This window comes from Peromyscus maniculatus, chromosome 18 (genome assembly GCF_049852395.1).
Source record: "Peromyscus maniculatus bairdii isolate BWxNUB_F1_BW_parent chromosome 18, HU_Pman_BW_mat_3.1, whole genome shotgun sequence".
In the NCBI taxonomy this organism is placed as follows: domain Eukaryota; kingdom Metazoa; phylum Chordata; class Mammalia; order Rodentia; family Cricetidae; genus Peromyscus; species Peromyscus maniculatus.
The window spans coordinates 41,227,511-41,245,841 of NC_134869.1; the positions used below are offsets into that span (position 1 = coordinate 41,227,511).

General features: G+C 45.3%; 1 protein-coding gene across 3 annotated transcripts in view; it reads left to right on the top strand.

Annotated features, from left to right (window-relative positions):
* The window catches only part of Best3 (bestrophin 3), a 49,353-nt gene that overhangs the window by 14,125 nt on the left and 16,897 nt on the right, over window positions 1–18,331 (top strand). For all 3 annotated transcript variants that reach the window (XR_013045561.1, XM_076553958.1, XM_076553957.1), the window contains 5 exons: window positions 10,892–11,046; window positions 12,210–12,287; window positions 12,909–13,061; window positions 16,472–16,552; window positions 18,171–18,322. Coding sequence is in view for 2 of the 3 variants with exons in the window: in XM_076553958.1 (XP_076410073.1) it covers window positions 10,892–11,046; window positions 12,210–12,287; window positions 12,909–13,061; window positions 16,472–16,552; window positions 18,171–18,322 (619 nt within the window). In the remaining variant the exon portion in view is untranslated. The remainder of the gene's footprint in view (window positions 1–10,891; window positions 11,047–12,209; window positions 12,288–12,908; window positions 13,062–16,471; window positions 16,553–18,170; window positions 18,323–18,331) is intronic.

The following is an 18,331-nucleotide window of genomic DNA, read 5'->3' on the forward strand; positions in this document are numbered from 1 at the left end:
TGTCCCGCTGGACACCTGCCTCCCTCACTCTCTGGCTGGTTTTCGCCTGTGCCAAGGTTTCTGGGAAGAATAGGAAGTTGGAGACGGTGGAAAATGTTTGGCAGATGTCCTGAGTCCAGAGCCAGGGCACCTAATCCCTGCCTAAGGGGATAGAGGACTCAAAACTATGCCACTACCCTGCACTAAGGGGCAAAATAAGTGGGCAATGTTAAGGACACACACACTCCCCCACACACACACACATACACATATGCACACACACAAACACACACATCTAAACACACACACATACACAACCTTATCTACTGACTACCCTACTTAAAATCACCCGTAAGAAATAGTATGTATCTAGAAGTTGAGTACGCATCAGCTACTGATAAAAACCAATGCTGAAAGATGTCAGTGTATCTAACAAGCCCCTACAGACAGTGCTGAGCGGTCCCGGAATCACAGGCTGCCAGATACTGAGATTTAAGACTGGGTCCTCCAAAGCTCTTCACCCAACTGCTTCGCCGGGGCTCTTGCCTGCACAACCCCTGTGAGGGGCGGGAGGAGGCAGGTGAGAGGATGGAGCGCAGGAAGGCCAGCCATTCCCGGCCAGTCTGTGAACGTTCTTTGTTTTTAAGTGAAACAGTCAAACTCTATCATTCTGAGGCATGGAAAAACCGCACTGCATGCTTCCCAGGAAGACAGATCTGGTTCTTTGTCATCACGGGTTAAATTTCTCAAATTAAAAATAAAAAGCTTTCTATTTCTACTTATACTAAAAATTGAACTCAAAATAAGTCAATGGTGCCGCAGAGTCGCTGAAGTGTGGGCCGTCCGTTATTTATCAGAGGGACTGCCAGGGAGGCTCATTTTTGCCTGTTGACTCTGAACTCACTCGTTCTGGAAAATTCTAGTCATTCCGATCACCTGCCCTGGAAAATGTCACTCACTCCAAACCAAGTGCATAATCCAGGATCTTTGCTAACTCTGGGGTCATGACCTTAGTGGATGGTTTATATTTTAGAACCAAGTGGAATCCAAACCTTTTACCTAATACTTCACAAGTATCAGAGAAGAAAATAGTTCTCAGCAAAATTACTCATCAGAAGCACAGAGACGGGAATAGAAAATCATAGACTGACCCTAAGAGAGCCAGCGATAAAGCTCCCAATGACTCTCAGGCATTCGCTCATTCTATAAAGCTTCCTTGGGGTGGGAATGCAGTTGGTTGGCAGAGAGCCTGCCCAGCATGCACAAAGCTCTGGTTCTAATCCCCAGCTCTGAAGAAAGCCAGACAGAGAGGCTTGTGCCCGTAATCTCAGCGCTGGGCCAGTAAAGACAAACCAGGAGTTCAAGGTTATCTTCAGCTACATTGCAAGTTTGAGGCTGGCCTTGGGCACATGAGAGCCTGTCTTAAAGGTAACTAATTAATGAATTGATTAATTAAAAAATAAGAGAATGGAAAGATGGCCTGGTGATTAAAAACACTTGCTGTTCTTTTGGAGGACCTGGGTTTGATTCTCAGCACCATGTGGCCGCTCACAACTGTCAGTCAGTCTAGTTCTCCCTAGAGAATCCAGCACCCTCTTCTGGTTTCCTTGGGCGCAAGACATGTTCACCGTGCACATACATACATACAGGCAAGAATTTATACACCTAGATATATATAAAATTTTACCCAGCACAAATACATTAACAGCTGAACTTCATGTCTCCATATTATATTTCTCTCTCTTCCTCCAAAGTGAATATTTTCCTTTTGTCCTCAGTAAGAACATTTAAGCATGATAACCTTTTTTTTTTAAGGTCCTTTTTACTTTACTTTCTTTTTGTTTTTTATTTTTGGCAGCAGTGGCGGGGGAGGGGGGACGTAGGAGTGGGGTTTTGAGACAGGTTTGCTCTGTGTAACAGCTCTGGCTATCCTGGAACTCACTACGTAGACCAGGCTGGCCTCAAAATCACAGAGATCCACCTGGCTCTGCCTCTGGAGTGTGCGCCATCACTGCCTGGCTCGTTTCCCCTTCTTAAAGCCCTGGAACCTTAACCAAAGTCCCTGGGCCTTCTCCTGAGACTGGTGGGGCCCTGGCGAGACGACACTGGAGTTGTCAGTTACTGATTCACATGGTACAAATTGCAAGTGAGCGCTGGGTTGCCAAGGGGCTGGTGAGTAGAAGCAGCCCCGACTTAAGATGAGCAGGCTGCAAGGTTAGCCCATTTGTGTTTCTGGTCTAGCCAGATCACACAATCCGGGATCTTTCCCTGAGAAGAGCGCTCGAGATTTTGTATATTTACTCCTACCCTTCAGCCTGCTGTCATTTTCTTGGGTGTGTTCCTGGTTCTCAGGCCCCTCGGGCTGTTTAAGTGTCCCGGTGTCCTGTGTCGGGAGGAGAGGCGGCCAAAGGGACCGTGGTATTCACACCTGCGCCTGCTTCCTCCGTGGGCTGAACTTCCAGGGTCAGCTGAGTCGGTTACTCCTGTGTTCTCACATGATGAGCCCGAACAGACAGAATGTCACCCTGTGAGGGAAAGCTGGCTCACTGCGTGCCCCTCTTGATCCGCTCGGGAGGCAAAGTGCAAGGTGGAACTGGCTGACACCACTAGACAGCCTTCCTGGGCCAGTGGCTGGAGTGAAAGTCTACGCGTCCAGTATTTCTGAAAGTACAGTTGCTGTCATTGAATTATCAAGAGATTTTTGTTTTCTTTGTTTGTTTGTTTTTGGTTTTGTTTTGTTTTTTTTGTTTTTCAAGACAAGGTTTCTCTGTGTAGTTTTGGAGCCTGTCCTGGATCTCGCTCTGTAGCCCAGGCTGGCCTCGAACTCAGAGAGATCCACCTGGCTCTGCCCCCCAAGTGCTGGGATTAAAGGCGTGCGCCGCCGCCGCCGCCGCCGCCGCCGCCGCCGCCGCCGCCGCCGCCGCCGCCGCCGCCGCCGCCGCCGCCGCCGCCGCCGCCGCCGCCACCACCACCGGGCTTCTTTTTCTTTTTTTAAGACAGGGTTTGACTGTGTGCCCCAGGTGTTTGCCACTATGTCAAGCCAGGTTCTTTTTGTACTCGTCTCTTTGTTTCCTGGTTTGTTTTGAAACAGAACCCTGCGATACAGTCTGGGTTCGCCTGGCTGTTTCTCCCCGGCTGACTTGAGTCTCGTGGCAGGTGCAAGTCACCTCAACTCTGTTCAGTCAAGGCAAATGAAATTCAGGGGCGCCCACTTAGGCAAGGGGCTAAAAGCACTAATTGCTTGCGTGTATGTTATTTCGTGTGTGTGTGTGTGTGTGTGTGTGTGTGTGTGTGTGTGTGTGTGAGAGAGAGAGAGAGAGAGAGAGAGAGAGAGAGAGAGAGAGAGAGAGAGAGAGAGAGAGAGACTGAATAAAATGCAATGACCTGCCAAATAGAATATCCACTTTGGAATGGAGAGATGGGTGAGGGCAGATGTTCTGGTAATATCAGGGAAATAAAGGAATAATTCCCCTCAGCTGGTATTGCCACCTCAAAAGCTGATTTTTTTTTTTTTTTACTCTCTTGTATCCTATTCCAGGCTTCTGATCGATGGGCTGTAACTCACTGTTGCGTTCATGTTCTTAACTCATTTTTAAAAAAACTTCTGAGCATCATATTTAGTGGGATTAAGTGGGGGGACACGGGACAGAATGGAAACAATACTGTCTTGTGTAGTAATCAGTGAACGCATACTGTAGAAGAAACGACTGTTACTTTTTTGAACCACATTTGTTCATGATCTGTGAACTCACGATCTGATATATTGCGCTGCACAACCATGTGATATGATTCTATCTCTGCCTCAACCTCATGTTGCATCTCCTCAACGGAGATGTCTAAGCCTCTCCCATTATATTCCAAGGGCACCTTTAGTTGAAGAGGCGGCTCTGCTATATGCATTTGGAAATGAGTCAGAGATGCTGGACTCCTCTTGAAAGAGCTGGTCCCCGAGGAGGCTCGGACACTGGCAGCGCAGCTTTCTCTTAGAGGAGAACTGGCGTTAAAGCGATCCTGCCTTTGAGCTTGGAGCTGCAGAGCTGTGGTCCTTCTGCTAACAAAGCCTCTCCGGAAGGCCAAAGACACCTGCCCCTGCTTCAGCCAGGGGAAAACCAGGCTCACTTGACAGCACACGGGTCTGTGATGGCAGGATCTTGCCTGTTAATGGATTTAGTTGGTCCTTTGGCTTAGAGACAGGACAAATTTGCCTTCCAGTAGCAAATCCTGCTCCACGGAACTGCAGCTCAGGTTGTAAGTCAGTACAAGCGTCCATCTATAAGGATAGGTATATGGATATCTCACCCTGATTAGACATATTAAAGAAGGTTGTTTTGCACACGAGTAACATGAAAATCATTGGGCCGAGCTGAGCCAGCCGGAAAGAAAAGAGATCTCGGGAGACGTTCTAGGCATATGCAGTGGTTTGCCAAACCAGACGTAGGGCCTGAAGGAGGGAGACATGTGGCCACAGGGTGGTGGTAGACCAGCCAAACTGCAATTAATTTGTAATACAATTAAACCATAATACAGAATAGCAATAACCATAATGAATTTGCCTTAGATATGAGGATAATAATTTTTTTTAATATTAAGGCATTGGTGTCTACTTACAGCGACCTGAGATGCTCATGAAGATGACATTACACTTCATAACTAATGCCCCCTAAATGGATCTGACCACCCCCCCATCTAGAGCTTTTCTTGCAATCGACCATCAATTTAATTTCCAAAATTGGATTACTTTAGATGTCTGAGCCAGCAGAGGATGGCTGGAGTCATTCTGACTGTGTCCTCTTGGACAGTGCATTAAGTCCTGCTTCTTCATTCATCTTCCTCAGCGCCTATTAAATTATCAATAACTTCGGGCTGGGAAAAAAAAAAAACTTGAAAATCACCAGCTTTCTTCCCTCTCTGTGACTCCTCCAATCAATAAGCATCCTTCCCAGAGCGCAGGACCCAGCTCTGGCTCTAACCGAGCCCTCGCTCTGCCTATTTTCGTTCTGCTTAGCTGCCAAGAAGGGACTCGCTAACACAATTTGATCCACAATCCTAAGAGAAAAATAACCAGACACAAAGTTGTTCTTTGGCCAAATTACAGAAATTGCAGCCAGTGTGTGAGTGGGGTCATTTTTGTTTTGTGTTTTAGAATTGCGCTCTAAATCCCCAGAATCTAAGTGTTAGTCAGTTGATGTGGAACGGCTGAGACAGGCTTCCAGTTCAAGGAGGGACAGCTGTGGAAAGCTTTTAGGCCTGGAGTGAAGAAGAAAAGCCAAGTTCATCTATTAACTGTTTTCAAAGCAGGGGAGAGTTTGTTCTTAAGCCGAGTGTGCGTGGCGAGGGTCTTGGGACTCGGTTTGAGTTGCCCCAAAACACATGTTCCACAAAGGAGGGAAGATTCCATTGGTTACAGAATAAAGGAAGTCATAACCCAAGGTTAACTTCTTATAATAACATTTAATCATGCTCCGTAAGCCTGTTTTCAAAGACAAGGCAGATTATCTGGATCATGCACTGTGTTAGTCAGGGTTCTCTAGAGTCACAGAACTTACGGAATGAACCTCTACATCTATAAAAGGAATTTATTGGAACGGTTTACAGGCTGCAGTCCAGCTAATCCAACAATGGCTGGCTGTGAACAGAAAGTCCAAGAATCCAGTAGTCGCTCAGTCCACGAGGCTGGGTGTCTCAGCTGGTCTTCAGCGCATGCTGGAATCCCAAAGAAGTGGGCTCCAATGCCAGTGAAGGAATGGATAGATGTGCTAGCAAGGTGAGGGCCAGAGGGCCAAGAACAAAAGCTGCCTTCTTCTAATGTCCCTATATAGACTTCCCGCAGAAGGTGTGGCCCAGATTAAAAGTATGTCTTCCCCACTCAAGATCCGAATCAAAGGTGTGTGGCTTCCTACCTCAAAGGTCTGGACTACAAGTGGATTAATTCACTTCAAGCCAAGCAGAAAATCTCTCACAGGTGTGCCCTCCAGTTCTGGGTTGTGGTTCATTCCAGATGGAGTCAAGTTGACAACCAAGACTAGCCATCACATGTAACAACTTTGAGTTTTATTGAGAAACAAGAGCATAATTATTGGCCTTTTTTTAAAAAAAAAAATCCAGAAGAAGTACCATCCCCTAGACATGGACAGAAACTTAGTTAGTATAAGTAAACTGGATATAATTCTGGTCTAGTGTCAAAGGTAAATATTGGTTCTGTAGCTATCACTATGTTTATTTCACATACTGAATTCAACAGAACCTTCCTCCATTAGGACAGTAAAATTCAAATGTTGCTGCATGTTAGAATTTCCCGCAGGTCTTTGTAAGCATACGACTGCCTGGTTTCCATTTCAGTAGGTCACCCAAGAAGACTTAGTGTGCCCCTACCTGACCCCACCCAGACCAGATGAAGCAGAACCTCTGGGGAGAAGATAGCATTTCTAAAAGCATGTTATCCAAGGCATGGTAACAGCAGACGTGACTAGGGAACGCCTGCCCACAGGTGGAGCCAGCCCTACCCAAGTTTGCTAGGTGACGGGTATTCTGAGAGCGAGGTCTTCTGTCTGAGAACTCGTTCTGGAGAACACTGGCCTGAGCCACACCAGACCTAGGAGACCTAGGGAACTCCACCGCTTGAGGAATGGATGACTATCAAAAGGGTGTGTCTTGCTTCTTCTGTGACATACTTTATATTATAACACCACCTCTTAAGTCTTACATGCTAAGGAGGGATGATAACTCAACACAGAGAAACCAAATCTGTAAGCAGACGACAGACCCAGATGTAATGCGTTGTATTAAGGCAAAGCTGGTTTTCATCAGAACTTCATTAGCAAATGATTACATTTTTGGAGGCTAAAATAAGCCAAAATTAATATCTGCTAAAATTAGTTTTAGGAATAATCTTTCATTCAGAAAATATAGTTTAGATGAAATCAAAACATTTCCAAGCCACTAGAGAGAGGTAAAGGGATAGGAACAAAGACAGTCATGTCAGCATTATTTCCAGTATCAACGTTAGAACCAGGGCTGGGTATTTAGCTCAAGACATAGAGCACTGGCCTGGCATATACAAGGTCCTGGGTTCAATCCCTAAGGCCCCCATGAAAAGGCTACTGTGGTTAAAAATTAGAAACAGCTTAAATGTCTATTCAAGGTGGAATCAATTAAATAAAACATTGTAAGCAACTATTAATATTAGTAGAGCGCAGTCATTTAAATAAGAGTGCTACATATTCATTTTTAACCTCTAATATACAAATAAAAATAGAAGTAAATTATAAATATGTATATAAATAAAAATAATTTGTGTTTAATAAACAGATGTGTATGAACATCCATGAGATTTCTCTGGAATGTTATACAATAGACTGGTCATAGTGATTTTCTCTAGGGAAAGGAACAAGGTTATGGATGAAGGGAGGCTTATTTTCTCCATGAATATTCATTTGGCCTTTTTGGATATTTATATCACTTGAATTAATTAACCTTTTTTTTTTTTAAAAAAAAAAGGTAAAAATCAAGCATAAACCGTAAGCTTTCAAAGTCCATTTCTTTAAAAAAAAAAAAAAAAGAACAAGAAAAGAAAAAAGTTTATTTCTTCACGCATAAACGTTAAAAAAATGGAGCTGGAGAGATGGCTCAGCGGTTGAGAGCACACACTCTTCTTGCAGAGGACCGCAGTTCAGTTCGCAGCACCCCTTCTGATGCCTCTGGCTTTTGACGGCACCCACGCATGAAAAGTAGTAAAAATAAATCCTCTTTCAAGGTTTTGTTATTAAATAAACCCGCTACCTTGTTCCTCTTTTCCCCTTGTGTGGGAAGAGAGGGAATGAAGGAGGAGCCCAGATAAAGAGTCAAAGATACATTGTTCCTTAGCATTAAGTGTGCTCAACTCTTCGGGTATGTTTAGCATCCCAGGAAACACCTCCCCGCTCCTCCATCCCCCACATGCCTTCCTGATGTGTGGTGCCGGCTTCCAGCACGATAGACATGCGCTCTACCACGGAGCTCTATCCCCAGAACCATCGCGGTAAAGCAGATATCATTACAGAGGAAAACCCTGAGGCTCGGGGAGGTCTCTGGAAACTCAAGCTAATTGCATTTTATGCACGCACGTTTTGAAAATTTGTGCAAAATACTGTGGGGACTAAGAAAGACCAATGTAGTCCTTGCCTTTCATTATGTACAATATCGCTATACTACAAGTCAAGACTGAGCACCACTCGGAAGATTTAAATTAGAGAAATCCCTGGGTGGACGAAGGAAGGAATGAGAGATGGCTTCACAGAAAAGAAATGTGATCAAGCAGGATGCTGACAGGATGAGGTGGAAGGAACAGCCTTGGGAATCACGTGCAACTTTTTGCTCCAAGCTCTGTTATAACTCTCGAATTTTAGTCTCTTAACCCTTACAACTCTAAGTGTTATTGTGCCAAATCTTAGATTAATAAATCAAAATGTAAAGGAGAAATTTCCCTAGATATTCTAGACCAGGGCTCTTTCTTTTTATTTTAAAGTTTTATTTATTTATTATGTATACAGTGGTCTGTTTGCATGTGTGCCTGCAGGCCAGAACTCATTATGGATGGTTGTGAGCTACCATATGAGTCCTGGGAATTGAACTTAGGGCCTCTGTAAGAACAGCCAGGGTTCTTAACCTCTGAGCCGTCTCTCCAGCCCCCTAGATCAGGGCTCTTAAACTCTTTCGGCTCACTAGCCCCCTTTTACAGGAGAAATATATATATATATATAAACACTTAGGCATATGGAGATATGAAATATGTATAAAACCAAACAGCGACTGATAATAAATTGTCAAGAAATTTGCTTGGGCTAGCAAGATGGGTCAGCAGGTAAATACTTCGCCAAGCCTGACAACCTGAGATCTATCCCCAGGATCTGTGGAAGGGGAAAGCTGACTCCTGGAAGCTGCTCTCTAAGTCCCACACGTGTGCTGTGGCATTGACACACACACTCAGATGAATAAATCTAATTTCAAAACTTTTATAACAGAAATTTATTTTAAGGCAATACTTTGATGTACATATGTGGGAGCCCGTTCTGGGGTTCCTCGTGGCTTTACCCAGCAGGTCCGAATAGAGGATGATCAGGACCACGGGCCTGAGTGCAGGTGTCTGAGATGGTCTGCACTTGGCTGTGCTGGGGGAGGAGGTCTTTTGCTCCACCCCTTGGCGTCTCTATCAAAACCCTGGGGCAGAGACAGTCGGGACCCATTGGAATAGGTTCCAGGCCCTCTCGAGGCTATCCTTTATTTTCTATCTGTTCATCTCCACAAGATTCTCCGCTATAAATCCTTCTATCTAATATTTCCTGCTGATCGCACTCAAGAAAACTCTGGGAAGCTGTGGGGGTGGTGGGTAAACGCCCCACATACATATCATTTGACTGGTTATTAAAAATGAACGAAATAATTCTAAAAGTGAAAGCAAGCCAAAGCTGTGGCTCAGTTGGACTTCCTGCCCAACATGCACAAAGCCCTGGATTTGATCCTCAGCACCACATAAAAACAAACAAACAAACATGGCCACCGTGGCACCTGCCTGTAATACCAGGATGTGGGACATAGAGGCACAGGATCAGCTACATAGTGAGTTTGAGGTCAACTTGGGCTACATGAGACCCTGTCTCCAAAAAAAAAAGGTGGAGGAAGTAGAGAGATGGTTCAGTCCTTAAGAGCACTTTGCTGCTGTGTATCAGAGTGGAGATCCTAGTACCTTTGCAAGGCGGCTCACAAAAACCTGTAACTACTTCCGGGGTTCTGATGCCCCCTTCTGTCCACCATGCAAACTCACATATACACGTGCATATACCCGCAGATAATAGCACACTCATAATGTAAAATTGTCTTTTTTAAAGAAAGAAATTAAAATTGCATATAAATGACATGATATGCTTTTTATTTTTATATGCATAATTAATTATTGGCCAAATTTTTGATAGTGCATGACATCTTTGCCCTTTTCAGAGTTATTGGTATTCTGATTTTATAGCCATCAAGAAGGCTGCCACTTCCAATAAATACATAGCATAAAACAGCAGAAGCAGGTTTAGGGCCATTTCAGAAATTGTGGAAATGCTGTCCTAATCCGAAGGCGAATTCATTTAACATTTTTAAAATGAAAAGAGTCAACAGTTCAAATGGTGATTTTAAAATCAAACACTCTAACGTAAAGCAATTCAAACATATACTAACTGGGTACTTAAATGCTGAGGAATGATCATATGAAAATGCTTTTGTTTTCTGTAATTAAACCATTATGTCTCTGTAAACATGCAGAATGCTTTATGGGGATAGTGAAGGCATTGTGATTCATAACACAAAACAGTCTTGAATCTGAGCCGAGATGTTAGAGGCATCATCTGTTGGTGTTGCGTGGCAACAAGTTATGCTCAGTGCAAAGTGCACATGCTGTGTGTTCAAAACCAAGGCACAGTGAGACACTTAATATGATATGGCTGTGCGTGGCCAGCAACACTTCGGATTCATTATGTGTTTGATTTTTGAATTAAGTTTTGGCTACTGAATGTTCAGAAACCTGTTACCAAATAGTCCACAGCCCACATTCAGCTATGTGGCCCCATAGGAGGTTGTGTATCACATTTTGAGAATCTATGCCCCAGACTCATGTGTCTCCTTTTTTACCTCTGCTATCAGATTGCCAAGACGATGCATTATTTCACATAGCAATATATAATGCGTGTGCACTTTGTGTATGCACATGCACACACACTCATGTGCCAAACTCTTCATCTCTAGCACAAGTATAAACCACTGGAGACAAAAATCTTTATTTCTTTAGCACCCCCCACCCGCTACCCTAGTATGCTTACATAGGATACTAAAATTATGGTGATGCTTCGGGGCCTAAATGTGTATAACACCCCTGTTGTAATCTTGTGTAAAGGTTTTATGACAACAGATGAAAGGAAATTATTTGACCACCTCAAATCGCCACATCTGAAATACTGGGTTCCGTTCGTCTGGTTTGGAAATCTTGCCACGAAAGCCCGGAATGAAGGTAGAATCAGGGACAGTGTCGACCTACAATCATTGATGACCGTAAGTATTTAGTAAGCCATGAGAAAAGGATGCAAATTAGAACTCAAAAGGACCCTGGATGTTAACAGGTCAGACCAAGAGGTCTGCTCTGTTCACTCCAGACTTCAAGGTGCTAGGAATAGGAAGCCAGTGTGGGAAGCCACGGTGAGCAGAACAGAGAGTGAGCAAGAGGAACTCAGCCTCCTTGGAAGCGTTGGCTGTCTGCACAGCACGCTCTGTGAGAGGCTTGTAGGGAAGTGTTCAAGCCAGGATTGCCAAGGACTCTGAAGAGGCACGTTGCCCATGGGCATTTGCTACCCCTTGCTTCAGGATTCTAGAATAAAATCCTTAGGTTTTTGTTTTATTTCCAGAATAAAACCCTAAGGAAGAATAAACCTCAGTCTTTTCTCTCCACCCCAAATTTTAATAACCCAAACTTAAATGAGTGTTCAGTTGCTGTAAGGAACAAAACAATGTCTTGCTAAATGAAAGGTCTCAGGATTCATGGGAGAGATGTATACAGTGGTAATCTGCTGTGACAGCCCTGATGGTCTCTGGCTTGGATGAGGCTAACATGAATAAATGGTTTCAAACTGAGGTCATATTAGATTCCAGTCTCATATGGATAAGGGACGAGATCAATGACTCTCCATCCTTCCTCTTAATAGATTTTCTATCAATATGAGCAGTTTTAAAGTCTCAATTTGTTGGGCAGAAGGCTTAGCATGTATTTATATGTCTTATCTAATATCTATAGTAGGAATGTTTTTAAGGAGAGGGGGAAAAATGCTTGCCAAATGTTTCTACCAAAATACCTAGTAGTTACTTATTTAAAATATTAACCATTTTAACTTCCCATGAGCACTTGGGGCCAGTCTATACATTGAAGAGTGTGGGTTAGGAAAGCAAGTTTATCCTTATAACATTTCATCTTTTCTTAATATTTATAAAAATATGTCCCAATGTCCTCATCATTTTTTTTTCCTTTTCACAAGCGGCTCCATGATATCCTTTGCTTTCTCATTCTTAGAACTTTCCCGGCAGCCTTAGGGGCTAACTTATGAAGTTGGCCTTATCATTTCCTGACACAATCATCAACAGTGCACGGGGGTTCTGAATCCCAGCTAATGTTTACTACTGTGGCCATGGTGTTAGTAAAGCGTGATTTTATGTTTTGGGCTTAGGAGATGAACCGGTACCGCTCTTGGTGCAGCCTCCTGTTTGGCTATGACTGGGTTGGCATTCCACTGGTTTACACACAGGTACCAAATACCGTGCATGTGATTGGGGCCAGGGGGGGGGGGCGGGGACAGGAGCGTAGGAATCTGAGATCAATCTTGGGTGCCGCTCCTCTGGGGCCATCCACTTTATTTATTTATTTATTTTTATTTTTATTTTCTTGTTTTTTTTTTTTTTGAGACAGGGTTTCTCCGTGTAGTTTTGGTGTCTGTCCTGGAGCTCGCTCTGTAGACCAGGCTGGCCTCGAACTCACGGAGATCCGCCTGCTTCTGCCTCCCGAGTGCTGGGATTTAAAGGTGTGCGCCACCGACACCCAGCCTCACTTTTAAATTTTTCATTCAAACTTGCCGAACAGCAAGGCCCCAGGATCTCCCTATCTTCACCCATTCCCCAGAACTGAGGTTACAGGAACAAGCCACCATTCCTGGCATTTTATACGGGTGCTTGGAATTGCGCTCGGTCCCTCAGGCTTGTGCTGCCATACTTCACGGACTGGGTTATCGCCCCAGCCCTGCGCGTGTGTTTTTTACACCCACCTGTGCCCTTTGCACCGTAGTCTCTGTGGGCGACCGGCACTGCCCTCTGCCTTGGGCTTCTGTGGGCGACCGGCACTGCCCTCTGCCTCAGTCTTTTCTCTGTTCCAGGTGGTCACTCTGGCCGTCTACACATTCTTCTTCGCATGCCTGATTGGACGGCAGTTCCTGGATCCCACCAAAGGCTACGCGGGGCATGACTTAGATCTGTACATTCCAATCTTCACTCTCCTCCAGTTCTTCTTCTACGCAGGATGGCTCAAGGTACGTCAACGATCTTGGTGCCCAAGACACTCTGGAATTCCTCTTGTTCCAAACTCAAAGAATCCTCTATGGAGTCTCTGGCAAACCGTTGTAATGAATAACTCAAAGGTAGACTTGATGTTTAATAGTTCATAGATGTGATGGCTTTTCCATCGAGATGAAAGTGATGGGTAGAGAGGCTGGACGGCAGTAGTTCATTATGCAAAGAGATGAGGAGAACATTTCTCTTACCGCTATTGATTTTTCTGCAAGCCTCTGTGTGCTCCCAAGAGGACTGAAGTAATGTAATTAAAATAATAAGTGCACCTGTGTTGTTTTTTAGGCACAACTGGGCAGAGGATGACAGTAGAGCCTTTGAGAGCAGATTCGAGCTTTAATACTGCAGCACAAGATCAGTTCTGCTCCACCCCGTAAATCATTTGCAATCCCGAGTTCCACTAGCCGGCCCACACGTTAATTGCATCCCGTTTAAAAAAAAAAAAAAAAAAAAGCTCATCAGGATTAAAAGCAGAAACATCAGGATTAACGATGACATTTAGTTTGCCAGGAACCTAAAAGCATGTCAGAGTCATGAGAACAGCTCATCCCATCACGGGTGTGGAACTGGGTCTGCTCCCACCACCAGCACCCCCAAGCCTCCCAAGATGTAATACGTGTGTAAATATCAGAAGCTTGATTCTCCATCACTCGGCATATGCGACAGGAAAAAAGTCAGAAACAGCAGTTTCCTTAAGTAAAGCGAAATCCAATAATACGTTCAAGGAGACTAACAAAACAGAATTTCCAAATACTTGGCCCACCAAACAGCCAGGCCTTTGGGTTGGGACAAATTCTCCTGCAAACACTAGTTCTTTTGTTGGTTTGAATCTTCATAATACGTTGGCATTTTAAATTATACTCCAATGACGAACAGCGTGTCCTTTAAATGGCAAAAATGTTTTTAACCAGATGACAGTGATTTGTAATCATCTTTACCCACTTTCTCAGAGTGAGGAAGACCAAGAGAGATGGGTGGCTCTCTTAGAGGGAAGAGGGGCTCTGCTTCACCCTGAAATCCCCACAGCTGATCCAAATGCTCAACTGTCCTGTCATTCGGTTCCACTCTGGTCTGTGTTGTCCCGTTCCCCCTTCGTCCTGCTGAGCTTTTTAACTGTCTGTCTGCTTTGTGTCCAAGTGTCAAGTGCTTGGCTGAACCAGGAAGAGGTTAGTGGCTCCTTTTTTGTTTTTGTTTTCATTTTTTTCTGGTGAAGTGTCTAAATTCCTTTCCTCTATAAACTGTTTTAAAAAGGCCAAATAGAAAAGGATAAAGCCAGTGTCATAAAAGTGCGGGTCCCACCCCAGTGGATTGTGTCTCCATTTGCAAAGAACTGCTCTCTCCAAAGTATAGGAAGCAAAACCTTTTTTTTGGTTTTTCGAGACAGGGTTTCTCAGTGTAGCTTTGCACCTTTCCTGGAACTTGCTTTGTAGACCAGGCTGGCCTAGAACTCACAGAGATCCTCCTGCCTCTGCCTCCTGAGTGCTGGGATGAAAGGCGTGTTCCACCACCGCCCAGCTAGGAAACACATCTTGATCTTTCTTTCTGCAAATGGTGCCCTCCAGTAAAGCCATCTTCGTGACATACTCAATGCACAGATGTATCATTGCGACTACTAAATATAGACTACAATAAGATATACAAGACAGACGCTATAAATGTGAAATATATGAATATAACAAAAATAGGCTGAAATGATGGCCTATTTCATTTAAGCAAAACCACAGGGAAGAAGAGGAAGACAGCCCCTCACCACACAGCGAAGGAGGCTTACTAATACAGGGGCTTCTGGACCCACTGCAGGGCTCTGGTTCTCCACCCTGGCCATGTACTAAAGCTCTCCTGTCACTGCCTGGACTCAGACTCACTCTGAGTAAATCAGACTGTCTGGGGGAGGGACCCAGGTATCTGGTTTGCTGGGGGGTGGGTTTTGTTCGGCTTGCTTATTTTTTGTTCTGTTGAACTTCCGGGAGTGAGTCCCATGCACAGTGGAGGTTGGGAACAGCAGCTAAGTGGTTTAACTTAAATCCTGAAGGCCAAGAGGGTAAAATTTCCTTGTTTTTTAAAAATTCCATGTGACTCTGTGTATGTGTGTGTGTGTGTGTGTGTGTGTGTGTGTGTGTTTGTGTTATATGCATGTGAGTGTGCAGGGGTGTAAACCCTTCTGAACATGTGTAGAGGCCAGAGCACAAGGTTCTCTCTCTCTCTCTCTCTCTCTCTCTCTCTCTCTCTCTCTCTCTCTCTCTCTCTCTCTCTCCTATTGTCTTGAAACAGAGGTTTTTTTCACTCAACGGGAAGCTTACTCTTCCCGTTGGAAGGCTGGCCAGAGAACTCCCAGAGTCGACCTGTCTCCATCCCTACGTGGCTGGTGTTAGCAGGCATGCTCAGCCATGTCTGGCTTTTCACATGGGTGCTGGGGATTTGAACCCAGTCCCCCCCCCCCCCCCCCCCCCCCCCCGTGTTTGCAGCTTAAGCACCCTGACCCACTGAGTCATCTCCCCAACCCCAAGTGGGCAGAGTTTCCACCAAATGGTCTCAGAATCTAGAAACTAATCAAATGATACCTTTATTTTGTTCACTTAAAAGTTTTCTTCCCATCTGGAACCAATGTAATACCTACCCCCCTTCACACACACACACACACACACACACACACACACACACACAAACACACATATTCACAAGTAAAAAAAAATCAAAGAAAATGGTTCAAAGAGGTTATATTTGACATCTAAGGCTCTCTTTTAAAAGGCTATTCCATTCAGAAACATGGTAAGAATATTTAATATAGACCAAATGTTAGATGATATATGTTCAGAAACCAGCTAAACGACTCACAGGAAAACTAGAACTAACTTAGTAGATGAGGGTAAATCTTTCACATAAAACTAGACAAGCCTCCAGGCCCAGCCTGATTCTAGCTCTTGGGTGCAATTACTCAGCATTTATGTCTCATACCTGTTTTTTGTCTCATAACTGTTGATGTCTCATAATTATCTTTTATTGAGATTCATGTTTCACTGCCGTTTAACCTCACGTTATCAACTGGGCCCTTACAGACTGCTTGAAAGCTCAGAGAATGTAAGTGCCTTGCACGTTGTTAAATGCCCTTCAGTATTCACTGGTTCACTTTGGCTCCACCGGGCTCCTGGCTTCCCTGGAGGAGGAGGACATTGCTGTCTAGATGAACAGACAGGTCCGTTTGCAGAGCGTGCCCATGAAGGGACTCGCTTGGAGATACACATCTGTAGACCAACTCTGCCGCCTGGGAGGCTGCATATCACAGGGAAAGGCTGTCTAAAGCAGGGGTCACCCTCCAGTTCCTTCTCGGTCTTCACACGCGCTGCGTCCATTTATCCCATGTTCCCAACCGCAGGTTGCCGAGCAGCTGATCAACCCTTTTGGAGAAGACGATGACGATTTTGAAACAAACTGGTGCATCGACAGAAACCTGCAGGTTAGGGGAACTTTTCTGTCCTTTGGGAACAATAACGATACATCACGGGTAAATAGATCCTGGATACGGGTTCCCGGACTTGAGATCTTTAGACATGAAAGAAGCCTGACCATTCCCTGCATCATTCCTTCTGGAACCTAAGATGTCCTGGATCGCATTTCCGGCACAGTTAAGTTGATTTTTCTCTGTGAGTTTTGCTTGCGTCGTCTGTCTTCTTCTGTCCAGTACGGAGCAATATTTTAATTGATTTTCTCAGCTACTTTGATTTGTCATCCAGAGACGACAGTGACATGAAATGACATCCAGGCATAATCTCTGTGAATTCCCGAACCCAGCCCACCAGACCCCAATGATCAGTCGCGCATGCGGGGTGGGAGCCGAGGCCGCACTGGCTTCTTTCTCATGTCTGCAGCCATGAGTGGATCCCCTTACCCCGACACAGCGCTGCCCCTGCAAGCTGCTCATACAGGCATGAGGGAATTCTCTTTCTAGGCAGGGCTCCCCTCAGAACCTCCGTCTGAGGGCCTTTACCCCGTCCGTCCATCCGTTTGAAGCCCTGCCAGTCTGTCGGGGAAGAAGCGTAATGTTTCTCCCTGTGTGTCAGAACTGGATTCCCAGAGGCTTAATGGTTTATTTGTCACTGTGCCTAAGCCAAGGCGGAGAGGTCGCCACCGTCCTGCAGGTCCGGTGACACACTACTTCTCCAAACACACAGACGTAGCCAGGCCTGGTGGCATAGGCCTGTAATTTCAGCACTCGGTAGGGTTGGGAAAGGAGGATTACAAGTTCGAGAGTGGCCTGAGATACATGCTGAGACCTTATTTCAAAGGAGGAAGGAAGGAAAGACAGACAGACAGAAAGACAGACAGAGACAGAGACAGAGATACAAAGACAGGAAGGAAGGAAGGAAGGAAGGAAGGGAGGGAGGGAGGGAGGGAGGGAGGGAGGGAGGGAGGGAGGGAGGGAGGGAGGAAGGAAGAAAGAAGAGAGAAAGGTGGGGCACATAAGAAGTGGTGGAAGACAGAGGTGTGTCTGTGGGTTACAGAAGGAAGGGCTGAGAACGTTCACCTCTCTGTCCTATCTGGCATTGAATGGCGGCTGTCAGGAAGCCACCAGGACAATGCTGCACCTGAGAAAAGAAGAGAAAGGAACTTTGCAGATGACATGAAGCTCTGCGCCGGAGCATGTGGACAGAGGGGGAAGCAGGAGGTGTCCAGAGAGTGGACAGCTCCACGCCTCCACTTACACCAGGGCCCCGAGTTTTTTTGTTTGTTTGTTTGTTTTGTTTTTGTTTTTTCGAGACAGGGTTTCTCTGTGTAGCTTTGCGCCTTTCCTGGAGCTCACTTGGTAGCCCAGGCTGGCCTTGAACTCACAGAGATCCACCTGGCTCTGCCTCCCGAGTGCTGGGATTAAAGGCGTGCGCCACCACCGCCCGGTGGGCCCTGAGTTTCTGAGCAGAAAAGAACACGTAGGTGCTCCTGCAGCGGCCTCATGGCAGCCAGTCTGTCCCTGGGCCTTTGGATTTTCACTCAGACAGTGTCCTATCCTCCAACTCTCTTCCACCTGCTGGAAACCCCCTCCCATCTAAGCGGGTCTAACAATGTGACGACGGTTTTAGGTCTCTCTTTTAGCTGTGGATGAAATGCACATGAGCTTACCCAAGATGAAGAAGGACATTTACTGGGACGATTCTGCCGCACGGCCACCGTACACCCTGGCAGCTGCTGACTACTGCATCCCCTCGTTTCTGGGCTCAACGATCCAAATGGGGTAAGCGTG